The sequence below is a fragment of the Myxocyprinus asiaticus genome, chromosome 24, assembly GCF_019703515.2.
Source record: "Myxocyprinus asiaticus isolate MX2 ecotype Aquarium Trade chromosome 24, UBuf_Myxa_2, whole genome shotgun sequence".
NCBI classification, from domain to species: domain Eukaryota; kingdom Metazoa; phylum Chordata; class Actinopteri; order Cypriniformes; family Catostomidae; genus Myxocyprinus; species Myxocyprinus asiaticus.
This window is the reverse complement of record NC_059367.1, coordinates 16,653,527-16,675,073: the sequence shown is the minus strand read 5'-3', so window position 1 is coordinate 16,675,073 and position 21,547 is coordinate 16,653,527. Positions and strand designations below refer to the sequence as shown.

Sequence of the window (21,547 nt, the reverse complement as noted above, 5' to 3'; positions counted from 1 at the left end):
CGTATATAAAAGAAACACTGCAATCAAAAGTATTTTAACACTTTAAATGTATGAACATCTGTGCATTACATTTAAAAAAATCGAAATAAGTCAAACTAATTTCAAAAGCGTATATAACAAAAAGCGTTTGTAAGGTTTAAAAATTATAAAAATAATATATAACTTAGTGTTACTTGTTAGTGTCACTCAGTGGAACATATCTATAGTAAATGTGATTAACTACACCTGTGGTCACGTAAATGTGATGAACTACACTTGTGGTGACTGATAGATCACCTGTGTAAAGGTCTAGCAACATTTGTCTGCAGAAACCACTTGGTTTGATATTTTGTTATTTAATTCAATACATTTCATACATTTTTTAAGTGTGGAGTAAGTGTCCAAAGTCAGCGATGACCTTCGTCAGCATTGCGGACAATATTAGCAAACTATAGTTTTGGCAAGTCGTTTAGAATATCAACTTTGTGCATGACGAGTAATTTTTCCAACAATTATTTACAGACAGATTGTTTCACTTTTAATTGACTATATCACAATTCCAGTGGGTCAGAAGTTTACATACACTAAGTTAACTGTGCCTTTAAGCAGCTTGGAAAATTCCAGAAAATGATGTCAAGCCTTTATACAGTTAGCCAATTAGATTCTGATCCGAGGTGTACTGAATAGGAGGTGTACCTGTGGAAGTATTTTAAGGCCTACCTTCAAACTCAGTGCCTCTTTGCTTGACATCATGGGAAAATCAAAAGAAATAAGCCAAGACTTCCACAAGTCACAAGTATAAACACCATGGGACCAATCAGCCATTATACCGCTCACGAGATGCATTCTGTCTCCTAGAGATGAAACTAGTTTGGTGCAAAAAGTGTAAATCAATCCCGGAACAACAGCAAAGGACCTTGTGAAGATGTTGGAGGAAACAGGTAGACAAGTATCTATATCCACAGTAAAACGAGTCCTATATCGACATAACCTGAAAGGCTACTCAGCAAGGAAGAAGCCACTGCTCCAGAACCTCCATAAAAAGCCAGACTAAAGTTTGCAAGTGCACATGTGGACAAAGATCTTACTTTTTGGAAAAATGTCCTCTGGTCTGATGAAACAAAATGACCATAATGACCATCGTTATGTTTGAAGGAAAAAGGGTGAGGCTTGCAAGCTGAAGAACACCATCCCAACCGTGAAGCATGGGGGTGGCTGCATCATGTTGTGGGGGTGCTTTGCTGCAGGAGGGACCGGTGTACTTCACAAAATAGATGGCATCATGAGGAAGGAAAATTATGTGGCTATATTGAAGCAACATCTCAAGACATCAGCCAGGAAGTTAAAGCTCGGTCGCAAATGGGTCTTCCAAATGGACAATGACCACAAGCATACCTCCAAATTTGTGGCAAAATGACTTGAAGTCAAGGTATTGGAGTGGCCATCACAAAGCCCTGACCTCAATCTGATAGAAAATGTGTGGGCAGAGCAAGGAGGCCTACAAACCTGACACAGTTACACCAGTTCTGGCTGGAGGAATGGGCCAAAATTCCAGCAACTTATTGTGGGAAGCTTGTGGAAGGCTACCCAAAAAGTTTGACCCAAGTTAAACAATTTAAAGGCAATGCTACGAAATACTAACAAAGTGTATGTAAACTTCTGACCCACTGGGAATGTGTTGAAAGAAATAAAAGCTGAAATAAATCATTCTCTCTACTATTATTCTGACATTTCACATTCTTAAAATAAAGTAGTGATCCTAACTGACCTAAGACAGGGAATGCTTTCTACGATTAAATGTCAGGAATTGTGAAAAACTGAGTTTAAATGTATTTTGTTAAGGTGTATGTAAACTGACTTCAACTGTACATAAGACTTCAACTGTTCATAAGACTGTACATCCAAGTAATGTGAAGTCTTTATTTAATTTGTTATTCACAAACAAAAGTATGGGTTGAATTAACAATATAGTAAAACATTTTTTATAAATATCATGATGAATCTTAAGTTGAAAATGTAAGAACACAATAAATAAAAAGTTATATAAACACTAATATCAACTATTTATAATTATTATTCTATTTGGCACTTAAAATCTCATCATCAAGCAGTGTCCAATTCAGCGTAATGATGTTTAAAAATACTAAATAGTAATAATAAAGTCAGAGTAATAAAAAATACCCAAATATTAAATTCATGGTGTGCTGGAGGATGTGAACAATAATGTACATTTAAACAAGTTAAAACATAAGACATGTCAAACCATGACATTAGTAAAGACACTCAGAGCTGAACACAAATAGGGCTTACTATAGTTTCCTATACTGTCACCACTAAAACAATTTATTCAAAAGAGAGGATGTGAAATTCAGTGTATGTTAATTTAGAACCCTATGAGAATGAATGATCATTTAAAAGGTAATTTGGCAAGTTTGTCTCTCATGCCAGCAGAGGCAGGTATGGACATATTCTGATTGTGAATTGCAGCATGGTATGTGCTTTAGTGAAACAGCATTAGCAGTCAATTTTCCATCTAGAATGAGAATGAAAATGAAAGATGCCAAAGCCAAGTCAAGGCTGAACAAATGAACCAACCAATACTCCAGAGTTCTGGATTTCTGGGACCATCAACAGTAGAACTCCTTTTGAGCAAGTCTGATCTCTAAAATGGCATTAAACTGTGTCTGAACTATAGAACAGAATTCTAGAGCACTGGTTGAGTCTTTATTTGTGCAGTTTGACTTTAGGGCTCTCTAAAACAACTAATGAGAATACTTACTTTCTTTTCACACATCTAGAAGTTGAACAAAAATTTAAAACATATATGAAATAACCCTTCTTTGAAAAACATTTAGTGTGCAGCATCTAATGTCATTTAGAACACTTTTGAGATATCTGGATCAATAGTAAATGTAAATCCGTTTTTTTCCCCTGGATTTGTGAGCACTCTGATCCCCAGTCAAGTTCATCTAGAGTTCACAGTGATGTCATGAATGGCTATGGCCCCTCCACAGTCCATATGTACAAAACATAGTTATTGCTATTATCTCCTAATCTTTCTGTATGTGTGTAGGTCTCAGTGTTCATAAAATAAGGCGATACAGGATCCAAAGGCCAAAGGTCAACCAGTGACTTGTCCAGCTGAGCTGTGTCCATTTCTGAATGGTGTGGCTGGCCATGCTATCCTGTGGACAAAAATATATCATTTGAAACAAAAATCAATAACATTAAATTAGGATGCCATAGGAATTAATGGAAAATATGGGTGGTACCTCATCAGAATCTGTATCATCTATGCTGGAGCCAAAGATAGAGCCCATGTATGTTAAATGTAGCACTGCTAACATACTAAAAGTCCCGTTAACTACATATACCCACATTGCCTATGGAGAAAAAAGTAAACATTAGAAATAAATCTGTCACATTGTTTAAGACATAACATATCATACATTGTTTTAACCTTTTAAGCTCGGATTGGCCTGTCAGCAGAAATTTTTTTTTATCAAAATATTAATAACTACAGTTTTGACCAACACAAAGCTTAGAAGCTGTACTTTACAATGCATGTAGGCATTATGACCAAAACTGAACAAGTGCTTTAAAATTTGCAGACAAATCAGAAGTGTTCAGTTTTGATAATTTATTAATAATTTTGCACTGTACATATTAATGTAATCGATAAAAACTTCAGATTGATCAAATAGCCATGTGTCATATGTCATTGGAAAGCTCTCACAGAGTAGAACACAACCAGCCTATTTGTACAAAGACAAAAATATTGCGAGTAATAGCTAAGTAGCTATTAATAGCTAAGCTAAGTCTTTGACATACATGTTACATTTAAACAGGTATCGCTTATAAGCTGTGTTTTTGCTTACAACTTCATGAAACATAAACAGAACATAAAATATCACATACCATTACTTAGAGGAGGGGATTTCCATTAAAACGAGCCCAAACACAACATAATCGGATGCATAGATCATTAGATAATCCACACAAAGCACTATGTGCACACAGTACAAAATGTGCTATCTGGCTAAAACACGTTAGCTTTCCTGGATCGGACAACTTCATCGGAAATGATGTAGTACATTATTCAGCGTCATGGAACGCTAAACCAGTCGTATTAGGTCGCCACATCCAGAGGTGGAAGTCTTCCAAATATGGGCAGAGAAGATCGTTCTCTCTGATTACAAATGGCCACCAGGAGATGGCGCTAAGTACATGACACAGACTGAATGATGGCTCAAGTGACACAGAATGGAACTGAATGAGATCTCATTAATCATGCCTGCATGCTTTGGAGAGAGAACACACCTTTAGTCATTGTTGTATTTGAATTTGTAATTAGTTCTTATGTACAATTATTATGTTTTATTTGTTTGGAGAGGCTTTTGAACACTTGGAGACATTTTTGGACACAAGGATAAATTATTTTTGTAATGCTATAACATTTGATTGCTTTGTTACAATTGACATGATTGGGAACAGTTTTTTGGATCTACCATATTTAAACCCTGAGATATATGTCAAATCAGAAAAATAAGAAAAAAAAAAAGTTAATATTTGGTTAATTTTTGTCAGCAGTTTCTTAGGCTGAGAGTCTCATAATTTATCATAATCTATATCACTAATTGTTTTTAAAGTTTTCTTTAAAAAAATGTAGAGTTACAAGCCTTTAATTTTGGTCATACCACTGAAACAGGAAATCTTTAAAAACATTTTAGGGTAATAATACAACAAAATAACTAGCACAGGTCACTTTAGATACTGTATACAGATTTGTTCTTTTTTTTTTTTTTTTTTGCAATAATGACAATATACAAGACCTTTTTATGTTGGTGTTTGCAGTCCGATGGGCATCTCTTGGAGAGGACACATGCATTTAAAATGACCGACAATCGTTTTCTCAGCACTGGAACAGACAATAAATGCACAATCCATTACACACACAATTGAGAGCCCATTAAGCTGAAAGACAATCAATAGCGTGTAAAAGTCTTTACACTTCCATTTGAGAAATAAAAAATTACTAAATATAATTCAATTGTATTGATGTAAATTTTAAGTAGAGCTATTGAATGTTGCAATAATTGACAACAAAAAAATACCTCAGCATTAATATGTGTTAGCTATTAAAGAGATACTCACCATGCTCAATGTATGTTATGAAGCCTAGGGTAAATAGCACTGCCCCAATGTGGAAGCTTAGACCCTGTGGGCACAGAAATAAAATGTTTTACTTAAGCCTGAGAAAGACTGCAATTAATTAAACCAAGTGCACAATGTCAAAGAGCCAAAACACTCACATGAAGCAGGGCGCTCACTGTATAAGTCAAGATAATAGCTGTAAAGGTCCCATATCTAAGGGACTTCTTAAACACATCTAAAAAAGGAAGAAAAAAGAAAAATAGGACTTATACAAATACTTGGAGATAAGACAAACAATAAACAAAACATTGTATAAACAATCTAAATTAAAGCTGGTCATGCTGTATTTCAAGGCTGGCCTTTGGAGGGAAAATGGAATTAACTTTTTCAAATTTTAAAATACATTTCTGGGTGTTGCAGAAGCAAATAATACCAACACTTGAACAAATAACCATACAAAAACATACAAGTATTGAGCCAGTGGGACATGGATAGGTTCCAGGAAGTGACCACCTCCACCATAGACCTTGGAAACTCAACATTTAGCGGCTTCGCTATTGTCATGTCCCTGGAAAGACAGAAACAGCACAATAGATAGACTGAGTGAAAGACAGAAAGGAGGGGAGAAAATGGAATATAAGTAATAAGGCCAATTAATTATTATTTTTTTAGTGGCATTTATTCATTAGTGTATTGGTAGTACTTGAATCTTTCATTTATACAAACCATTTAAGATTGTCTTTTTCCTCGGTGAAACCAGCTCCTGCCAGTGTGGCAGTTGTCTCGCCAAGGTAACTCACAAAGTAATTACTGAAATGGAAGGACAGGGTATTCTCATAGCCCTGTAGCCACCTGGTGAAGGAGAAATCACAAAGCTGAAGGTTATCACAGGTTAGAGACAAAAAAAAGTACAGACATGACACTATTGCGTTTTAGCAGTAAAAGCTTGGCTGATGCTTGCTTACCTTGTAATAGAGCCTCTGAAAAACATTGAAATATGAAGTGAAATTTATAAATAAACACAATACAAAACTAATGGATAGAAGTGGATACAATTTAAATAATTATACATAACTCTCTAGTCTAACCAAATATAAGTGGATTGTTTTAGCTGATAAACACGTCTTATGCATGCAATCATTTGTCTTCATTCTTCATGCTCAATGTTTATGTATGTTTTATTCCATTTTACTAATCAATAATATACAGTAAGTTGGATTATACCTTATCTTTCGCCTCTTCTTGCTGGGAAAAATAAAGGAAGACATGACAGATCAGACACTGTAAAAAGTTGTAACCCGCAGTTGTTACCTTAAGGAGCTATTTTTACTTGGTCTAACCCTTAAAATTAGTTTAGTTAGTGTAACCTTATGTATTCAGGTTGATTCAGTAAATAATATTTTTGACTTGAATAAAATCAAATTTTTCCATTTGAAGCACATTTGTAATATTGTAATGTTTTCAGGGTAAAAATGGAAAGCCTTCAAAACATAAACTAAACAAGCCAAACATGTTTCTCCATCTATATTCAAATGCACAATTCAATCCACCCCTTGGTCATTTTTTTTAAAGACAACATATTTGTGAAAATCTCCAAATGGCATACCAACAGCAATTTTATAACACCAATGAAAGAACCCTTTTGCATCTTAAAACCTCAGTACACTAGTTCATTCAACATTATACAGACATTATTAATTAATAATGGCTAGGACTTGTCAAACGGAAGCTGCTCTAATTTACACTCACTTGCGGAGAAGCTTGTCTCCAAAGACTGGAATGAAATAGGGAAAAAGATAGGGTGCAACACAGTTGGAGATAACCAGACAGAGCTGGCTCTTCACACAGCTGCTGACTGACTTCATAAACCAGGAGACGCTCTATGGAAAAGAACAGACAAGTTTATTTAAAATCAACATTTACTTACCCTCATGCCATCCCAGATTTGTATGACTTTCTTTCTTCTGCAGAACACAAACGAAGATTTTTAGAAGAAGAAGCTCTGTAGGTCCATACAATGCAAGTGAATGGTGACCAAAACTTTGAAGCTCCAAAAAGCACATAAAGGCAGCATAAAAGTAATCCAAATGACTCCAGTGGTTTAATCAATGTCTTCCGAAGCAATCCAGTTGGTTTTTGGTGAGAACAGACCATACAATAACTACTTTTCACAATAAATCTTGACATCAGCAGTCTCCTTGGCGATCATGATTTCAAGCTTGATTACACTTCCTAGCATCATCTAGCGGTCTGGGCATGCGTCAAGCACTAGAAAGTGTAATCGAGCTTGAAATCCTGATCGTGCCTAAAGACTGCAATGGCAAGATTTACAGTGAATAATTAGTTACATTTTGGTCTGTTCTCACCCAAAACCGACTGGATCGCTTCAGAAGACATGGATTAAAACACTGGAGTCTTATGTATTACTTTTATGCTGCCTTTATGTGCTTTTTGGAGTTATAAAGTTTTGGTCACCATTCACTTGCATTGTATGGACCATCAGAGCTGAAATATTCTTCTAAAAACCTTTGATTGTGATCAGCAGAAGAAAAAAGTCATACACATCTGGGATGTCATGAGGGTGAGTAAATGATGAGAGACTTTCATTTTTAGGTGAACTATTCCTTTAATTCCATTTTTTAGACAGAGGGCTGTTAAGATGAGACTCACAAGTTTTCGACTCTCCACTGCATCCATGTAGCTATTGAAGCTGATCCAGGGTCCAAAGATCACCGTCCCCACAAAGTAAATGTAGCCCATGAACTCCATTGGGGAGGGCACTTTCTCTACTATGCCTTTGTCTAAGTCAAAGGCCAGAGAAACTGCTTTCATGGCCACTACTATCTGGGAACCTGGGTGACCATGACAACAATATTATTTCCATTTTAGGCACAGTCATGTGTAGTGAACATCTATCCACTATCTCACTAGCCTGGTCATTGATATCAATTAAAGGGATAGTTCACACCAAAATGAAATCCCTCATCATTTACTCACCTTCATGCCATCCCCGATGTTTATGCCCTTCTTCTGCAGAACACAAAAACAAATATTTTTTTCTCAGTTCTGTTTGTCCATACAGTGCAAGTGAATGGTGAAAAATTTGAAGCTATGAAAAGCAAATAAAGGCAGCATAAAAGTAATCCACTGGACTCCAGTGGTTAAATCCATATCTTCAGAAGCGATATGATAGGTGTAGGTGAGAAAAAGGTCAACATTTAAGACTTATTTTTCTATAAATTCTCTTCCCTCCCTAGTAGGTGGCAATATGCACAAAGAATGTGAATCGCCAAAAACAAAAGAAGAATGCGGAAGTGAAAGTGGTGATTTATAGCAAAAAAAGGACTTAAATACTGATCTGTTTCTCACCCACACCTATCATAACACTTCTGAAGATATAGATTTAACCACCGGAGTCTTATGGATTACTTTTATGCTGCCTTTGTGTGCTTTTTGAGCTTCAAAGTTCTGGCCACCATTCACTTGCATTGAATGGACAAACAGAGCTGAGATATTCTTCTAAAAATCTTCATTTGTGTTAAGTAGGAGAAAGAAAGTCATGCACATTTGGGATGGCATGAGGGTCAGTAAATGAGAGAATTTTCATTTTTGTGTGAACTATCCCTTTAACAAAATAGCATTACAGACTGACCTCTCATTTTATGCCAGGTAATTGTATCCATCATATGCAACTCTCTGAAACAGAAAGCACAAAATGATATACCACTGTACCTCGAATTTACCAGGCTCTATTAAAAGTTATTATCTATAATAAAATGCAACACAGATGAGAGTTTGAGATAATGTGTCTTCACACCCTAGAAGCAGGTAGATGAGGATTGTGATGGACAGAAAGGGGCCACGGCTGCTAGAATGACGACACAGGAAGAGGATGAGATAGCAAAGTAGGCTGAGAAGCACAACCCAAACCATGTGCAGTTCAAAGAAGAGGTAGAGAGTGTAAAAGCCACCTGATACCGTACTCAGGTGTTTCATAAAAGAGGGCAGACCTGAGAGAGATAGGATGATAGGTTAAATTGCATTTTATGTTTGACTGTTTTTGTACTTAATGGCATGAAATCATTAGGCTTTACAGTAAATACTCTGTTGTATAACCCATCTTACCAAATCTCCACAGCAGCCTACACACTATGCAGATGAGTATCAGCTGCCATACTTGTTCTAGACCCTGCAGGACAGTCGGGAGCAGGCAACCTGTTCCCACCTCCTGGAAAAACTCATGTCTGCTCAGAGCTCCCATTTCTGTGTCTGCTGGACATGGAGGGGAGAAAAGCAGGAATAAATATTTTAAATGCAAGAAAGATAAATCTATAAAGCCACTGTGTTTTGGGGGGGGGGGGGGGGGGTCTGGGCAGCTTCAAATGTAAAGATAAGATCAAGACTGTATTGAGGTCAGTACAGGGTGTTTGTCAAATTAATCTCTCAGGACTGAATCCCATGGCATGGCACATATGTGATTACAACCAATAGAAATTATAGAAATTAATCATCTGGAATTTAAAGGAGATTTGAGAAAAACATTATTGTTGGTATTCTGAATGAATTAACAAATGCTTTGTGCTGGATCATCATTGGAGTGTCCAAATAATCATATCTCCGCAAGATTTTAAATACCCTTGCACCGCAATGCAGACAGCATGCATCTATAACGGTCTGACGGACGAAATGCAAGCTATTGTGAAAAAGACGACAGGCTTACATCCACTGAATGTCGAAAATTAATGCTCGATAAATGAAATACAGCGTTCGTAATAGAAATAGCGAAGGAGGATAAATACATTCACCCCCTCCTCCAACTCGGACATAAACGCTATAAGAATCCAGCGTCTTTCGGTCCCTTACAAGTCGTGATTTGTATGTATTCTCATATATATATATATATATATATATTTCGCTTACCTAAATTTCCTCTTTAATTAAAAATAAAGTGAGATTCAACCCAGTTCTAATCCAAATATGGACAATTATATCGCGCTTCCAGTGCAGATGATGCTGGTATGAGCCTGATTTAGCTGATTCCCATTGATGCTGTCCGTCATTCATACTTACAGCATCCCAAAAGGAACATCCGACGACCAATCATGTTCCTAGGCATATGCGGCTAAACCAATCATATGAGAGGAACAGACTGAAAGGGAGATACTCCTCCAATCGTGGGGTTTGTGAGCTTGGAGTCTGCATGCCTGTGACATGTAAGTCAATGCTTGATATATTTGGACATTTGGGGATCGTTGACATAATATATAGTTTAATTTAGCTATACATTTACAAATAAAATAAGTATATAATTTAAAACTATTTATTGCTTTTATCTGATGGAGTGATGTTTTTCTGGTGAGATGTCATCATTTATCCTTGTTTTGAGTAAAGGTCCAAAATGCATTTCAGTCGAATCATTAGATGGATTGCAAAGCAGAGCCTTTATTTACCTGACTAAACTTACCTTGTCTCGCCGTGCATTATATGTAAATCTCTAACTGTTAACTTGTAACTGTGTTTATGTAATGTTTACGAATGTAATTTTCTTGTAAAGCGACTTTGAACCTTGAAAAGGCGCTATAAATTAAACATTATTATTATTATTACAGAAAATTTAATTTTCATTGCCTACAAATTGCGTTGCCAAAGAACCAAAGATTGTTTAGCCCAAGACGGACCACTTGTATTAAAATGAATGGGATAAAATGGAACGTATAATATGGCGGATGTAGATAAGGAAGTCCCGCCTTACAGGTAAAAAAAAAAAACAATCACCGTTTAGATACAGACATCAACTGTCAGTCAACTCGAGAAAGCGCATTCGCATTAGCTGAACCAACCTGATAATAGCGTTTTTTTTTTTTTTTGTTTTTTTTTTGTTTTTTTTTGCGTGATCTGAGGTAAATTAGCACAATTTATGATACCATTTTTGTCAGATTTTACAGCTGATTTGAAATATGTTATTTGATCGAAATGTTGACCAACCGTTTTGGAGATTCGGTCTTTCCCCATTCAAATAAATAAGAGTTTTTTACAACGGAGTTGCGACTTTTTAAGTCGCTTGTATCCATAGAAAATAGCTGCTCGCGAACGTTCCAAAGATGGCCGCCGAGAGGACTTACTTGTCTTGAATGTGACTTTGATTGAAAGCAATGGGCTTTTATTTTGAAAAACGGGACAGTTCGTGAGGCGGAAGTAATGAATCAAATATTAAAATCAGATTTTTGTTGTTGTTGTTTAGCTGTAAAGTAGCCGGATTTTTATAAACATTCAACTTGTTGGGACAAAACTTTTTAGGTAGTAAATTTGACAAATATTTTCACAGGTAGTTAATAGATTAATTGTTGGCGCTACTGACAGGGACTGCATTTGCTCTGCATTTATCAGACACCCTGAATTCATTCACTGTGTTGGTAGCTTGCAGAACTATCAAACAAGACAGACGCTTTATAATTGAAGGAAAATATATTTTTAGTCAAATACAAAATTTATAACTCATCACATTGAAAGTTGCATGATGGCAGGGTTGCTTTATACGCAATATTACTCAACACTGGGTAAATTAAAACTGTTGAGGAATAATACTGCCCTGACAGTCCTGACTACCACTCAGCGCCAATACAGCATTAATGATGGAGCTGGAATTGAGTATTTGCACAAAAGTGTCGTCCCGACCATGCACTACCAGAAGAGTTTACCAAGGTAGGGGGATTTCATACATATGTCATAGAATGCATCTCTACAATGGTTTTTTTTTTTTTTTTTTTTTTTTTTTTTTGGACAGGTACAAAAAGAATATGATGCTGACAGTGATTGTAACTCTAAATACTACATTTAAAACATGTCTATGTGGGTTTGATGTCATATTAGAGAATGTAGGTGAAAGTGCAAACTCTACGCTTGGGTTGCAAGGGGAATGGGGACACGGTGTTACATGAAAATATGTCCCCCTTGCTCCAATTTTAGTTCCTTTTATTTATTTATTTTTGTGGTAAATTGTAAAGGTTGAATTACATTTAATAATTAATTACATTTACAGATTACCAGTCCCCAAACTGGAGGATACAATACGGAGATATTTGGCAGCCCAAATACCCCTGCTTAATGATGAACAGTACAGGTAATGATCTAAGGGATCTGTATAAATATTTCTTAGCTGAATAAACTCGAGCTTTGACATTTTTTTCGGTCTGTTTCTGTGCCCTTGAAATCCTACAGTAATACAGAGAAAGTAGCACATGACTTCCAGAATGGTATAGGCAAGCAGCTGCATGAAGAACTTGTGGCCTTGGACAAGAACAACAAGCACACCAGCTATATCTCAGGTAGGATTCCATTCCATTTTGAACCATTCTATGCATAACTGAATTAATATTTCTGATTTTCAGGCCCATTAATCAATTTATCTGTTTTGTTTTGTAGCTCCATGGTTTGACATGTACCTGTCTGCACGAGAGTCTGTTGTGCTTAACTTTAACCCCTTCATGTCCTTTAATCCTGACCCCAAACCTGAGTACAACAATCAGCTTGTGCGGGCCACCAACATGGTCTGCTCGGCTGTGCGGTTTATGAAGACCCTGCGTGCTGGTCTGCTTGAGCCTGAGGTGTTTCACCTTAACCCTGCCAAGAGTGACACAGACAGTTTCAAGAAGCTGATCCGATGGGTGCCCTCCTCCATCTCATGGTTCGGAGCTTACATGGTAAATGCGTATCCTCTGGATATGTCCCAATACTTCCGCCTCTTCAACTCCACACGTATACCAAAGTACAATCGCGATGAGCTCTTTACAGATGAGAAGGGCCACCACCTGCTTGTGATAAGACGAGGCAACCTGTATGTGTTTGATGCATTGGATCGGGATGGTAACCTGGTAAATCCTGCTGAGATTCAAGCTCACCTTAAATACATCCTAACAGACCCTACACCTGCTCCTGCATTTCCTTTGGGTGTTCTGACTAGTGAGAACAGAAACACATGGGCAGGGTTAAGACAGAAGCTTCTGGATTCTGGAAATGGTGAAGCTCTGAATTTAGTAGACACTGCTCTGTTTTGCCTCTGCCTGGATGAGGAGGACATGAGAGACCATATCCACATCTCCCACAACATGCTTCATGGGGATGGCTGCAACCGCTGGTATGACAAGTCCTTCAGTATCATCTTGGCTAAGGATGGGCAGGCGGCCATCAACTTTGAGCACTCCTGGGGTGATGGCGTGGCCGTCCTACGTTTCCAGAATGAGGTCTTCAAGGACACCACAGAGAAGCCTCTGGTTGGCCCTGGTTCTCCACCAGCATCTGTGGACTCTGCCTCTGCAGTTCAGCAATTAGAGTTCAAACTCAATGCGGAGTTAAAAGCTGGAATCACAAAGGCCAAAGAGAACTTCCATGCCGCGGTGTCAAAGCTCACCATTGATGCTATGGAGTTCAAGAAAGGTGGAAAGGTGCAACTTAAGAAAAATAAGCTAAGCCCAGATGCCATTGCCCAACTGGCTTTCCAGATGGGCTTCCTACGGCAGTACGGGCAGACTGTTGCCACATATGAGTCCTGCAGCACTGCAGCCTTTAAACACGGTCGCACGGAAACTATACGTCCTGCTAGCATTCACACAAAATGCTGTGCCAAGGCCTTCGTCCAGCAGCCTGGACAGCACACAGTTGAACAGTTACAAGGGCTGCTGAATGAATGCTCCAAATACCACAGCCAGCTCACTAAAGAGGCAGCCATGGGTGAGTGTAACAACTCGTAAATCGCACTCAAAAGGTGTAGTGTGCATTTGAAAGCTAAATTGATCTTAATCTTACCAATACTGAGATAGTCAGATTTGTGTTATGAATCTATTTTGGATCAAAAACATCATTAGTTAAATGGGAAATTGTATCTATATATTAGACTTTAAGTATATCATTGTCATTAATTTCTTTTTGCATTTACACCTAGGTCAAGGGTTTGATCGGCATCTTTTTGCCATGCGCAACCTGGCTAATTCTAAAGGAATGGCACTGCCTAGTCTGTACCTGGACTCAGCCTATGCCACCATAAACCACAATATCTTGTCCACCAGTACTCTCACTAGCCCTGCAGTCAGTCTTGGCGGATTCGCTCCTGTGGTACCTGATGGTTTCGGAGTGGGCTATGGTGTCCATGATGAATGGATTGGGTGCAATGTGTCCAGCTACCCTTCCAGAAATGTTCATGAATTCCTTAAGTGTGTTCACAAGTCCTTGGAAGACATTTTTACAGTCCTCGATGGAAAGCCCATTCATTAAAAGATCACTTAATCTGTTGAAGAAGTCTATTAGAGCACTGGGCATTTTCAAATTGTCTGGATTCAGAACATCTATGTTTTGTGTTTTTCTGTTATCAGACAATGACTTATTGTATGTCATTGTTATCTTTAAAAGTTGACTGTAGAACTAATGAGCTTTATACTTTGTGGATAGCAAACGTGTGATGCTTAAGAAACTGATCAATAAGCAAAAAATATCAGTGGTTAATGTTAGATAATGCTTAGATAAAGCTAGATAATGTTTAAAAATGCAAGTGTATTAAAAAATGTATAGCAAATCTACTGTATTTGGACTTTTGCAATACAATTTTTCCAGGTTAAACCATCCCCTTTATTAATTTAGAGATGAGTTTTAGTGTCACTGTAGAGGTATGTCAATCATCTACACTCTTGACAGAAACCAAGCACTGTCTCCTAAATGCTCCTTTCACCTATCAATGTACTTATTTAGGACATTGGATTTTTCACTTCAAGATGAAGTAACTTGTTAATTTTTATCCAAATGTATCTCTGCATCATACACAACTGAAGTACATATAAATGAAGCGTTCACAAATGCTTGTAAATGAATTTACATTAAATAACTAACATAGATCTTTGCTGTAATACCACAAAAATTCATTTTTTTCTGTGCCTTAAGAGATGTGAGAACATAAAGGAATAAAAAAAGAGAAGAGAGATGTTTGTCATATGAAAATGTATCTGATGGTAAATATTGTCTGTAACAAAGCTGAATAAACATTTTCATTGGTTGACATAGTTCAGCCACAAATGAACATATTTGTGAGCATCACATGCCTATTGTGTACAACCTTCTGTTTTTGACCTCCACGTACAAAGTGCATAAGCACAAACATCAGTACTACCAATACAGGGATAGTTCACCCAAAAATTAAAATTCTCCCATTTACTCACCCTCATGCCATCCCAGATGTATGACTGAACACAAACGTTTTTTTAGCAGAATATCTCAGCTCTGTAGGTCCTCATAATGCAAGTGAAAAGGTACCAAAATTTTGAAGCTCCAAAAAGTACATAAAAGCTGCATTAAAGTAATCCATAAGACTCCAATGGTTAAAACTATTGCAGAGTTAGGAATTGCATACTACCACACTACTCTTGCTATTTCTGCCATAGACAGATGTGGCAGAAGTAGTACGAGTAGTATGCAATTCAGAACTCAGCCTATATCTTCAGAAGCACTGATGGGAGTGGGTGAGTAACAAACCAACTTTTAAGTCATTTTCTAATATAAATTCTCCTCCCTGCCCAATAGGTGGCAATCTGCACAAAGAATGAATTTTCAAAAACAGAAGAATGTGAAAGTGGAGATTGATAGTAAAAAAGGACTTACACTGATGGTTAAAAGTTTGGAATAATGTACAGATTTTGCTCTTATGGAAAGAAATTGGTACTTTTATTCACCAAAGTGGCATTCAGCTGATCACAATTGTATAGTCAGGACATTAATAACATGAAAAATTACTATTACAAATTGAAAAAAATAAATCATTTTTTATATATATATATAGTGTGTGTTCAGAACTTGTTAAACTACTTCAAAGAGTTCTCATTAAAAAATCCTCCTGTGCAGCAATGACAGTTTTGCAGATCCTTGGCATTCTAGCTGTCAGTTTGTCCAGATACTCAGGTGACATTTCACCTCACACTTCTGTAACACTTGCCATAGATGTGGCTGTCTTGTCGGGCACTTCTCACGCACCTTACAGTCTAGCTGATCCCACAAAAGCTCAATGGGGTTAAGATCCATAACACACTTTTCCAATTATCTGTTGTTCAATGTCAGAATCAGAATATGCTTTATTGCCAAGTATGCTTAAACATACAAGGAATTTGTCTTGGTGACAGGAGCTTCCAGTGTACAACAATACAAATACAGCAGCAAGACATAGATAATAATAAAAAATAATTATACACATACATACACACACAGACATACATACATACGTAGTGCAAATCTAATACAAATCTGTTATCTGTTATGTACATAGCATTTTTTTTTTCTTCAGAGGAATGAAATGGCAGAAGAGGTTGGATAAATATAAAAAAGACTAAATTGTGTATTGCACATAGTTATTGCTCAATGGGGCAATTTAACTGTTCATGAGATGGATAGCCTGAGGGAAAAAAAACTGTTCCTGTGCCTGATGGTTCTGGTGCTCAGAGCTCTGAAGCTTCGACCAGAGGGCAACGGTTCAAAAAAGGTAATGGGTAGGGTGAGTGAGTAACTGTTTCTTTGCCCACTCTAACCTTTTCTTTTTCTGTTTCAAAAGTGGCTTTTTCAATGCTTCCCATATGGCCTGCACCCCTGAGTCTTCTCTTTGCTGTTGTACATGAAACTGGTGTTGAGCAGGTAGAATTCAATGAGGCCGTCAGCTGAGGACATGCGAGGCATTTATTTCTCAAACTAGAGACTCTGATGTCCTTATCCTCTTGTTTAGTTGTACATCTGGCCTACCACATCTCTTTCTGTCCTTGTTAGAGCCAGTTGTCCTTTGTCTTTGAAGACTGTTGTGTACACCTTTGTATGAGATCTTCAGTTTTTGGGCAATTTCAAGCATTGTATAGCCTTCATTCCTCAAAACAATGACTGATGAGTTTCTAGAGAAAGCTGTTTCTTTTTTGCCATTTTTGACCTAATATTAAGACATGCCAGTCTATTGCATATTGTGACAACTCAGAACAAACACAAAGACAATGTTAAGCTTCATTTAACGAACCAAACAGCTTTCAGCTGTGTTTGATATAATGGCAAGTGATTTTCTTGCACCAAATTAGCAATTTAACATGATTACTCAAGGATAAGGTGTTGGAGTGATGGCTGCTGGAAATGGGGCCTGTCTAGATTTGATCAAAAATGACTTTTTTCAAATAGTGATGGTGCTGTTTTTTTACATCAGTAATGTCCTGACTATACTTTGTGATCAGTTGAATGCCACTTTGGTGAATTAAAGTAACAATTTTCTTCCAAAACAGCAAAATCTGTACATTATTCCAAACGTTTGGCCACCAGTTTATCTGTTTCTCACCCACACCTATCATATCACTTCTGAAGATATGCATTTAACAACTGGAGTCTTATGGATTTTTATGCTACCTTTATGTGCTTTTTGGACCTTCAAAATGTTGGTACCCATTCACTTGCATTGAACCTACAGAGCTGAAATATTCTTAAAATCTTCATTTGTGTTCAGCAGTAGAAAGAAAGTCACAGACATCTAGGATGGCATTAGGTTGAGTAAATAAAGGTATTTTCATTTTTGGATGAACTATCACTTTAAGATCTCATTTTGAAAGAAAATCGTATGCATTTTCAACCCAACTTGAAAAGAATGATGTGCTTTTGAAATGGGGAAACAAATGTAAATGTGAAGAGAAACAATAGACCAAGTTTTTATTTAAAAAAAGACAACAAACAAACAAAAAAAGCTAACCACCAAGCAATATACAAATGTTGACAATGGGAGAAACAATAACCAAAATATGATTTTCATCCAGAGTAAAAGCAGCCGGGCAGTTAGATGGGCTTGATTTTAAAGTGAAGCCCAATGAGACTGAATACAAGGCATTTGAGATCCTGGACCAGATAGTAGAACACTCTGAGCCCTTCTGGATCCCTGAGGAGTAAGATCACCAATGTATATTACCACTCTTATAACACAGATCACAAAAAGTATGCCTGACATTGTAGAATGCAGCATTGCTTATGAGTAGACAAAAGTAACCAGGAGATTTTTGGGAACCTACAAAATGCAGCTCTAATCGTAAGTGATTGAAGAATAAACTCTCTTCTCTTTTTTTTATACATTTTTACTTCTGCACTGCTCGTGTACTCTTGAAACTCGGCATTGCTGTGAATATTGTTGGCTTCACTGATCTACAGTGATTGGCTCTTGTCTGATAAACTGCTTGTGATGTTCCTTTTTTGGAAATCACTTTGGAAAAATGCATCAGCTACATGATTACGGGTTAAGAATCAATCTATGAAATATACTTACTTGGACTGGTTGACATCAATTAAAGATCCGATTTTCGAAGTTGTGAATGAGATGTGTTCATCACCAATGACAATCTCGAGTTCCTTAAAAAGAACAGAGAGGAATGATTAGCATTTTCAATGAGATTTAAGCCCATATGGTGACCACAGCAATGACTAAACAGTGTTTTTGCATGAAAAACTTGATGCATGATGTAGTTCTTTCATATAAGTGACTATATTAAGACAGTGGTTTAAAAGCAAGTACATACTTTGGAGTACGAAAATAATACTAAAATGCTGAGGTAACAAGAAATAATTTTTGCCCACAAACCTGTCGGCCGACCCTGTCTGGAGGAGGCCACAAAGCATCATCTTCTTTTGTGATCTCACTGTCATCTATGATCCTCTTCAACTCTTCCATCACGCTCTTATGAACATATGCCTGAAAGAGGTGGAAAAAACACATAAAACCCATTTAATGCAAACTATTCAGATGTATGATAAACGTGACGTCATCAAGCAGCCTACTTTACCTCTTTTCTGATCATGACGTCATTCTTGTAGTTACTGTTGTTGGCATATCTCAGCTTGCCTGGACGAAAACACAAAATAATCCATAAAAAGATGTTTATGTGAAAGCATTTCATCTTTAAAAGTCAGTTTGAAGTATCCTATCATAAAACGAACAACTATATAAGAAATAATACTTGTCAAAAATAAACAGCTGGAACATTCTATGCTCCAACTGCATTAAAATATTAGTAAATGTTTTACACAACAAATATTTATCATTGCTAAACAAATCAGACAGTAACATCAGCCTTTAATAACTTTCTTACAAGATTACCAGAACAGTATTCTAGGCCTACTAGAAGGATCATGCAAAATGCATATCAACATAAAGAATGTTAGCACGTTAGCAAGCTAAAGTTGGCGCCTCACTTACCGTCTGGCCTGAATTCAAATTCAAGAAATTCGTGACCGAATTTTCCTTTATGGCCCACATAGTACCTCAGATAGAAGTCACTCGTGGACATACTTGTGCAAAATATTAAAATAAGGGGCTATGTATCTAAATTAACGCACGGATCCTCTTCCTTGAATGAATCGCCTGAGCTTAAACGACCAACATGAAATCGCATGAGTACTGCAGGGCGCCATATGACGTCATGCAATAGTCGCATAATGATGACGCGGGAACTAGGCCTAAGGTGGCTTTTTCCTATTTCTATGGGGTGAAAGGACAATATAACCCCCTGAACTTTGATGTATGCTCTCATGTTATCTTTGAACTAATCTAGACCATTGTGTAATTTTGTTCAGCTTGCAATAAAGCTTATAAAAGAGAGCGTTGACCTTTGTCTGACACCGGCGAATGTGACTATACAGCTCTCAGATTGCTATGTGTGTTCCTCTAAGGCAACCAATATTTAACAAGCACGAGGAGTACAAAAACTTTTATTTTAATCAGCTTCACAATCACTCTATTATACAACTTTTATCTGCAATTGTTTACACATTTACAGGATGATACAGTTATGAATTTAACCACACAGAGATGCATTAAAAGGAACAAAAAAGCCCATCTATTTCTCCAGCTTTAAGAGTTAAATGTTTTAAAATAAAGTGTTATTTATACTCATTGCAATATCACTAAAATGTTGTTTTAAAGCCTTGTAACAGTAGCTTTGTTTGGTCCAACAAAATCGTTCAAACATGCAACCTTTTCCGCAAAGAAGAGTTGTTTTTCAGTATTATTTAGACTTTCTGAACATTTTGCAACCCCTTTGGAAGCACCAAAACTCAAAGGCATAAATAATTTAAGAAACATGTTTAAACAAACACAAGTCCATCATGCAGAACCCTATACTTTTGACATCCCCCTCTTTGTTTTCAGACAACCATTTCAGTCTGGGATTTCTGTCTGTTATCAACATAAACACATAAAGGTTGCCATATATTCTGGTAAAAGCAGAATTGACTATTATTACAGACAGTAGTGTAGGAACCAACTAATTGATTGCACATTATACGATGACAGTTGCAACATTTTAAATCTTCGGAACCCTACACATTTCAGTAAAAATAATTTACTAGAATATTTGCATCATTTTCAGCCAAGTAGGATTACACACTGAGTGTGGAAACTGTTAAGAGATGATCGCAGTTATGAATCCATGATTGTAGTCAGGTCCTGTGACTGGGCTGTGTGGTCAAAAGCTGGTGTTTAAATCTGTGCTAATATATCCAAACCCTTTGCAATAGTGCATGAGAGGTGTAGGTGTTTCCAAACAAATGTTGTTTAGAAATGTAATATCTACACATATTTAGCTAAGCCATGTAACATTTCAAAAGGAATTTGACACGGAAATAAAGGAAAGAGTCATTTCAACATACAAAATATGACAAGGGCACAAAATCTGTTATATATGATTCAGACTTTAGGAACATTTGTTGATAATTTCAAATCTATTCATGACAAAGTTGATTGAATACAACATTTAATATAAAAAAAAAAAAAAAAACTAAAATGAGAACATGGACCAGACTTTAACACAATATTTGCAATAATTTATACAATTTTGGCCAAACAAACAAAGCCCAGGGATGAGAATTCCTTTGCCCATCAAATCTGTCACAAAATTAGATTTTTGCATTTTAACCAGAAAAAGGATGATTATTACACTGATTAAATAATCTGATGATTAATTTTTAACAAATTATTCTCATGTCAAAGTGAAACATGAAATTATTCAGTCAAATAAATATTAATTTACATCAATCAATAATTGATAATTTAGAATTTACATTGGATCGTAAATGAGTAACCCTGTATCATAGCAGCAATGCTGAAGAAAAAATAAATAAGTCAGCCAGATAAGAAAATACAGTAAAATCTAAATTAAATTGAATAAGAACAGTCATTATTAACCCAGTTGTATGTGGAAGTCTGTTTGAAGATTTCAAATCAAAGAGCAAAAGGAAAAGATATGGGATTAATTTACAATCAGTGTCAGATTTTAAAATTGGATTGTTTCGTTCAAAATTCTGGGTCAACAGGTGGGTGTTTCACATCGCAAGTCCCTGAATTGATTTCCGCAGAGTGCCACGAAATGGCCTCTCTGCA

The 21,547-nt window shown here is 36.7% G+C and overlaps 3 protein-coding genes across 4 annotated transcripts; 1 reads left to right on the top strand and 2 right to left on the bottom strand.

The window, feature by feature from the left end:
* Positions 1 to 1,879: 1,879 nt before the first annotated feature.
* On the bottom strand, positions 1,880 to 10,189 carry LOC127414821 (protein-serine O-palmitoleoyltransferase porcupine-like). 2 transcript variants are annotated; one of them, XM_051653152.1, is made up of 15 exons: positions 10,054 to 10,189; positions 9,259 to 9,402; positions 8,951 to 9,143; positions 8,786 to 8,829; positions 7,804 to 7,985; positions 6,883 to 7,013; positions 6,358 to 6,378; positions 6,099 to 6,113; positions 5,860 to 5,985; positions 5,601 to 5,701; positions 5,292 to 5,368; positions 5,134 to 5,197; positions 4,812 to 4,897; positions 3,252 to 3,362; positions 1,880 to 3,164 (listed from the first exon to the last, which is right to left on the bottom strand). In XM_051653152.1, the coding sequence occupies exons 2-15, from the start codon at positions 9,392 to 9,394 to the stop codon at positions 3,063 to 3,065; spliced, it is 1,389 nt and encodes a 462-aa protein (XP_051509112.1). In that variant the 5' UTR covers positions 9,395 to 9,402; positions 10,054 to 10,189; the 3' UTR covers positions 1,880 to 3,062. The 2 variants fall into 2 exon arrangements, with proteins under 2 accessions (XP_051509112.1, XP_051509113.1); XM_051653153.1 differs by having other exon boundaries at positions 9,259 to 9,405; positions 10,054 to 10,176.
* Positions 10,190 to 11,306: 1,117 nt separating this feature from the next.
* Positions 11,307 to 17,666, top strand: LOC127415077 (carnitine O-palmitoyltransferase 2, mitochondrial-like). The gene is made up of 5 exons (XM_051653619.1): positions 11,307 to 11,835; positions 12,173 to 12,253; positions 12,352 to 12,458; positions 12,556 to 13,860; positions 14,072 to 17,666. The coding sequence occupies exons 1-5, from the start codon at positions 11,648 to 11,650 to the stop codon at positions 14,398 to 14,400; spliced, it is 2,010 nt and encodes a 669-aa protein (XP_051509579.1). The 5' UTR covers positions 11,307 to 11,647; the 3' UTR covers positions 14,401 to 17,666.
* Positions 17,667 to 17,818: 152 nt separating this feature from the next.
* On the bottom strand, positions 17,819 to 19,586 carry LOC127415078 (protein mago nashi homolog). Its single transcript, XM_051653620.1, has 5 exons — positions 19,367 to 19,586; positions 18,954 to 19,012; positions 18,752 to 18,862; positions 18,440 to 18,522; positions 17,819 to 18,058 (listed from the first exon to the last, which is right to left on the bottom strand). Exons 1-5 carry the CDS (start codon positions 19,455 to 19,457, stop codon positions 17,959 to 17,961), a joined length of 444 nt encoding a protein of 147 aa, XP_051509580.1. The 5' UTR covers positions 19,458 to 19,586; the 3' UTR covers positions 17,819 to 17,958.
* Positions 19,587 to 21,547: the final 1,961 nt, after the last annotated feature.

Bases quoted from the DNA above. Each gene is read 5' to 3' on its own strand.
- LOC127414821 (XM_051653152.1), bottom strand. From the start codon at position 9,394: ATGGGAGCTCTGAGCAGACATGAGTTTTTCCAGGAGGTGGGAACAGGT. The intron at 7,986-8,785 runs GTCAGTCTGTAA...ATGGTCACCCAG, and splicing joins TACCTGGCATAAAATGAGAG to GTTCCCAGATAGTAGTGGCC. The intron at 5,198-5,291 runs GTGAGTGTTTTG...CTGTGCCCACAG, and splicing joins CAGTGAGCGCCCTGCTTCAT to GGTCTAAGCTTCCACATTGG.
- LOC127415077 (XM_051653619.1), top strand. From the start codon at position 11,648: ATGATGGCAGGGTTGCTTTATACGCAATATTACTCAACACTGGGTAAA. The intron at 12,254-12,351 runs GTAATGATCTAA...GAAATCCTACAG, and splicing joins CTTAATGATGAACAGTACAG to TAATACAGAGAAAGTAGCAC. The intron at 13,861-14,071 runs GTGAGTGTAACA...ATTTACACCTAG, and splicing joins CACTAAAGAGGCAGCCATGG to GTCAAGGGTTTGATCGGCAT.
- LOC127415078 (XM_051653620.1), bottom strand. From the start codon at position 19,457: ATGTCCACGAGTGACTTCTATCTGAGGTACTATGTGGGCCATAAAGGA. The intron at 18,523-18,751 runs GTTTGTGGGCAA...GTTCTTTTTAAG, and splicing joins CAGACAGGGTCGGCCGACAG to GAACTCGAGATTGTCATTGG. The intron at 18,059-18,439 runs GTAAGTATATTT...CTTACTCCTCAG, and splicing joins ATTGATGTCAACCAGTCCAA to GGATCCAGAAGGGCTCAGAG.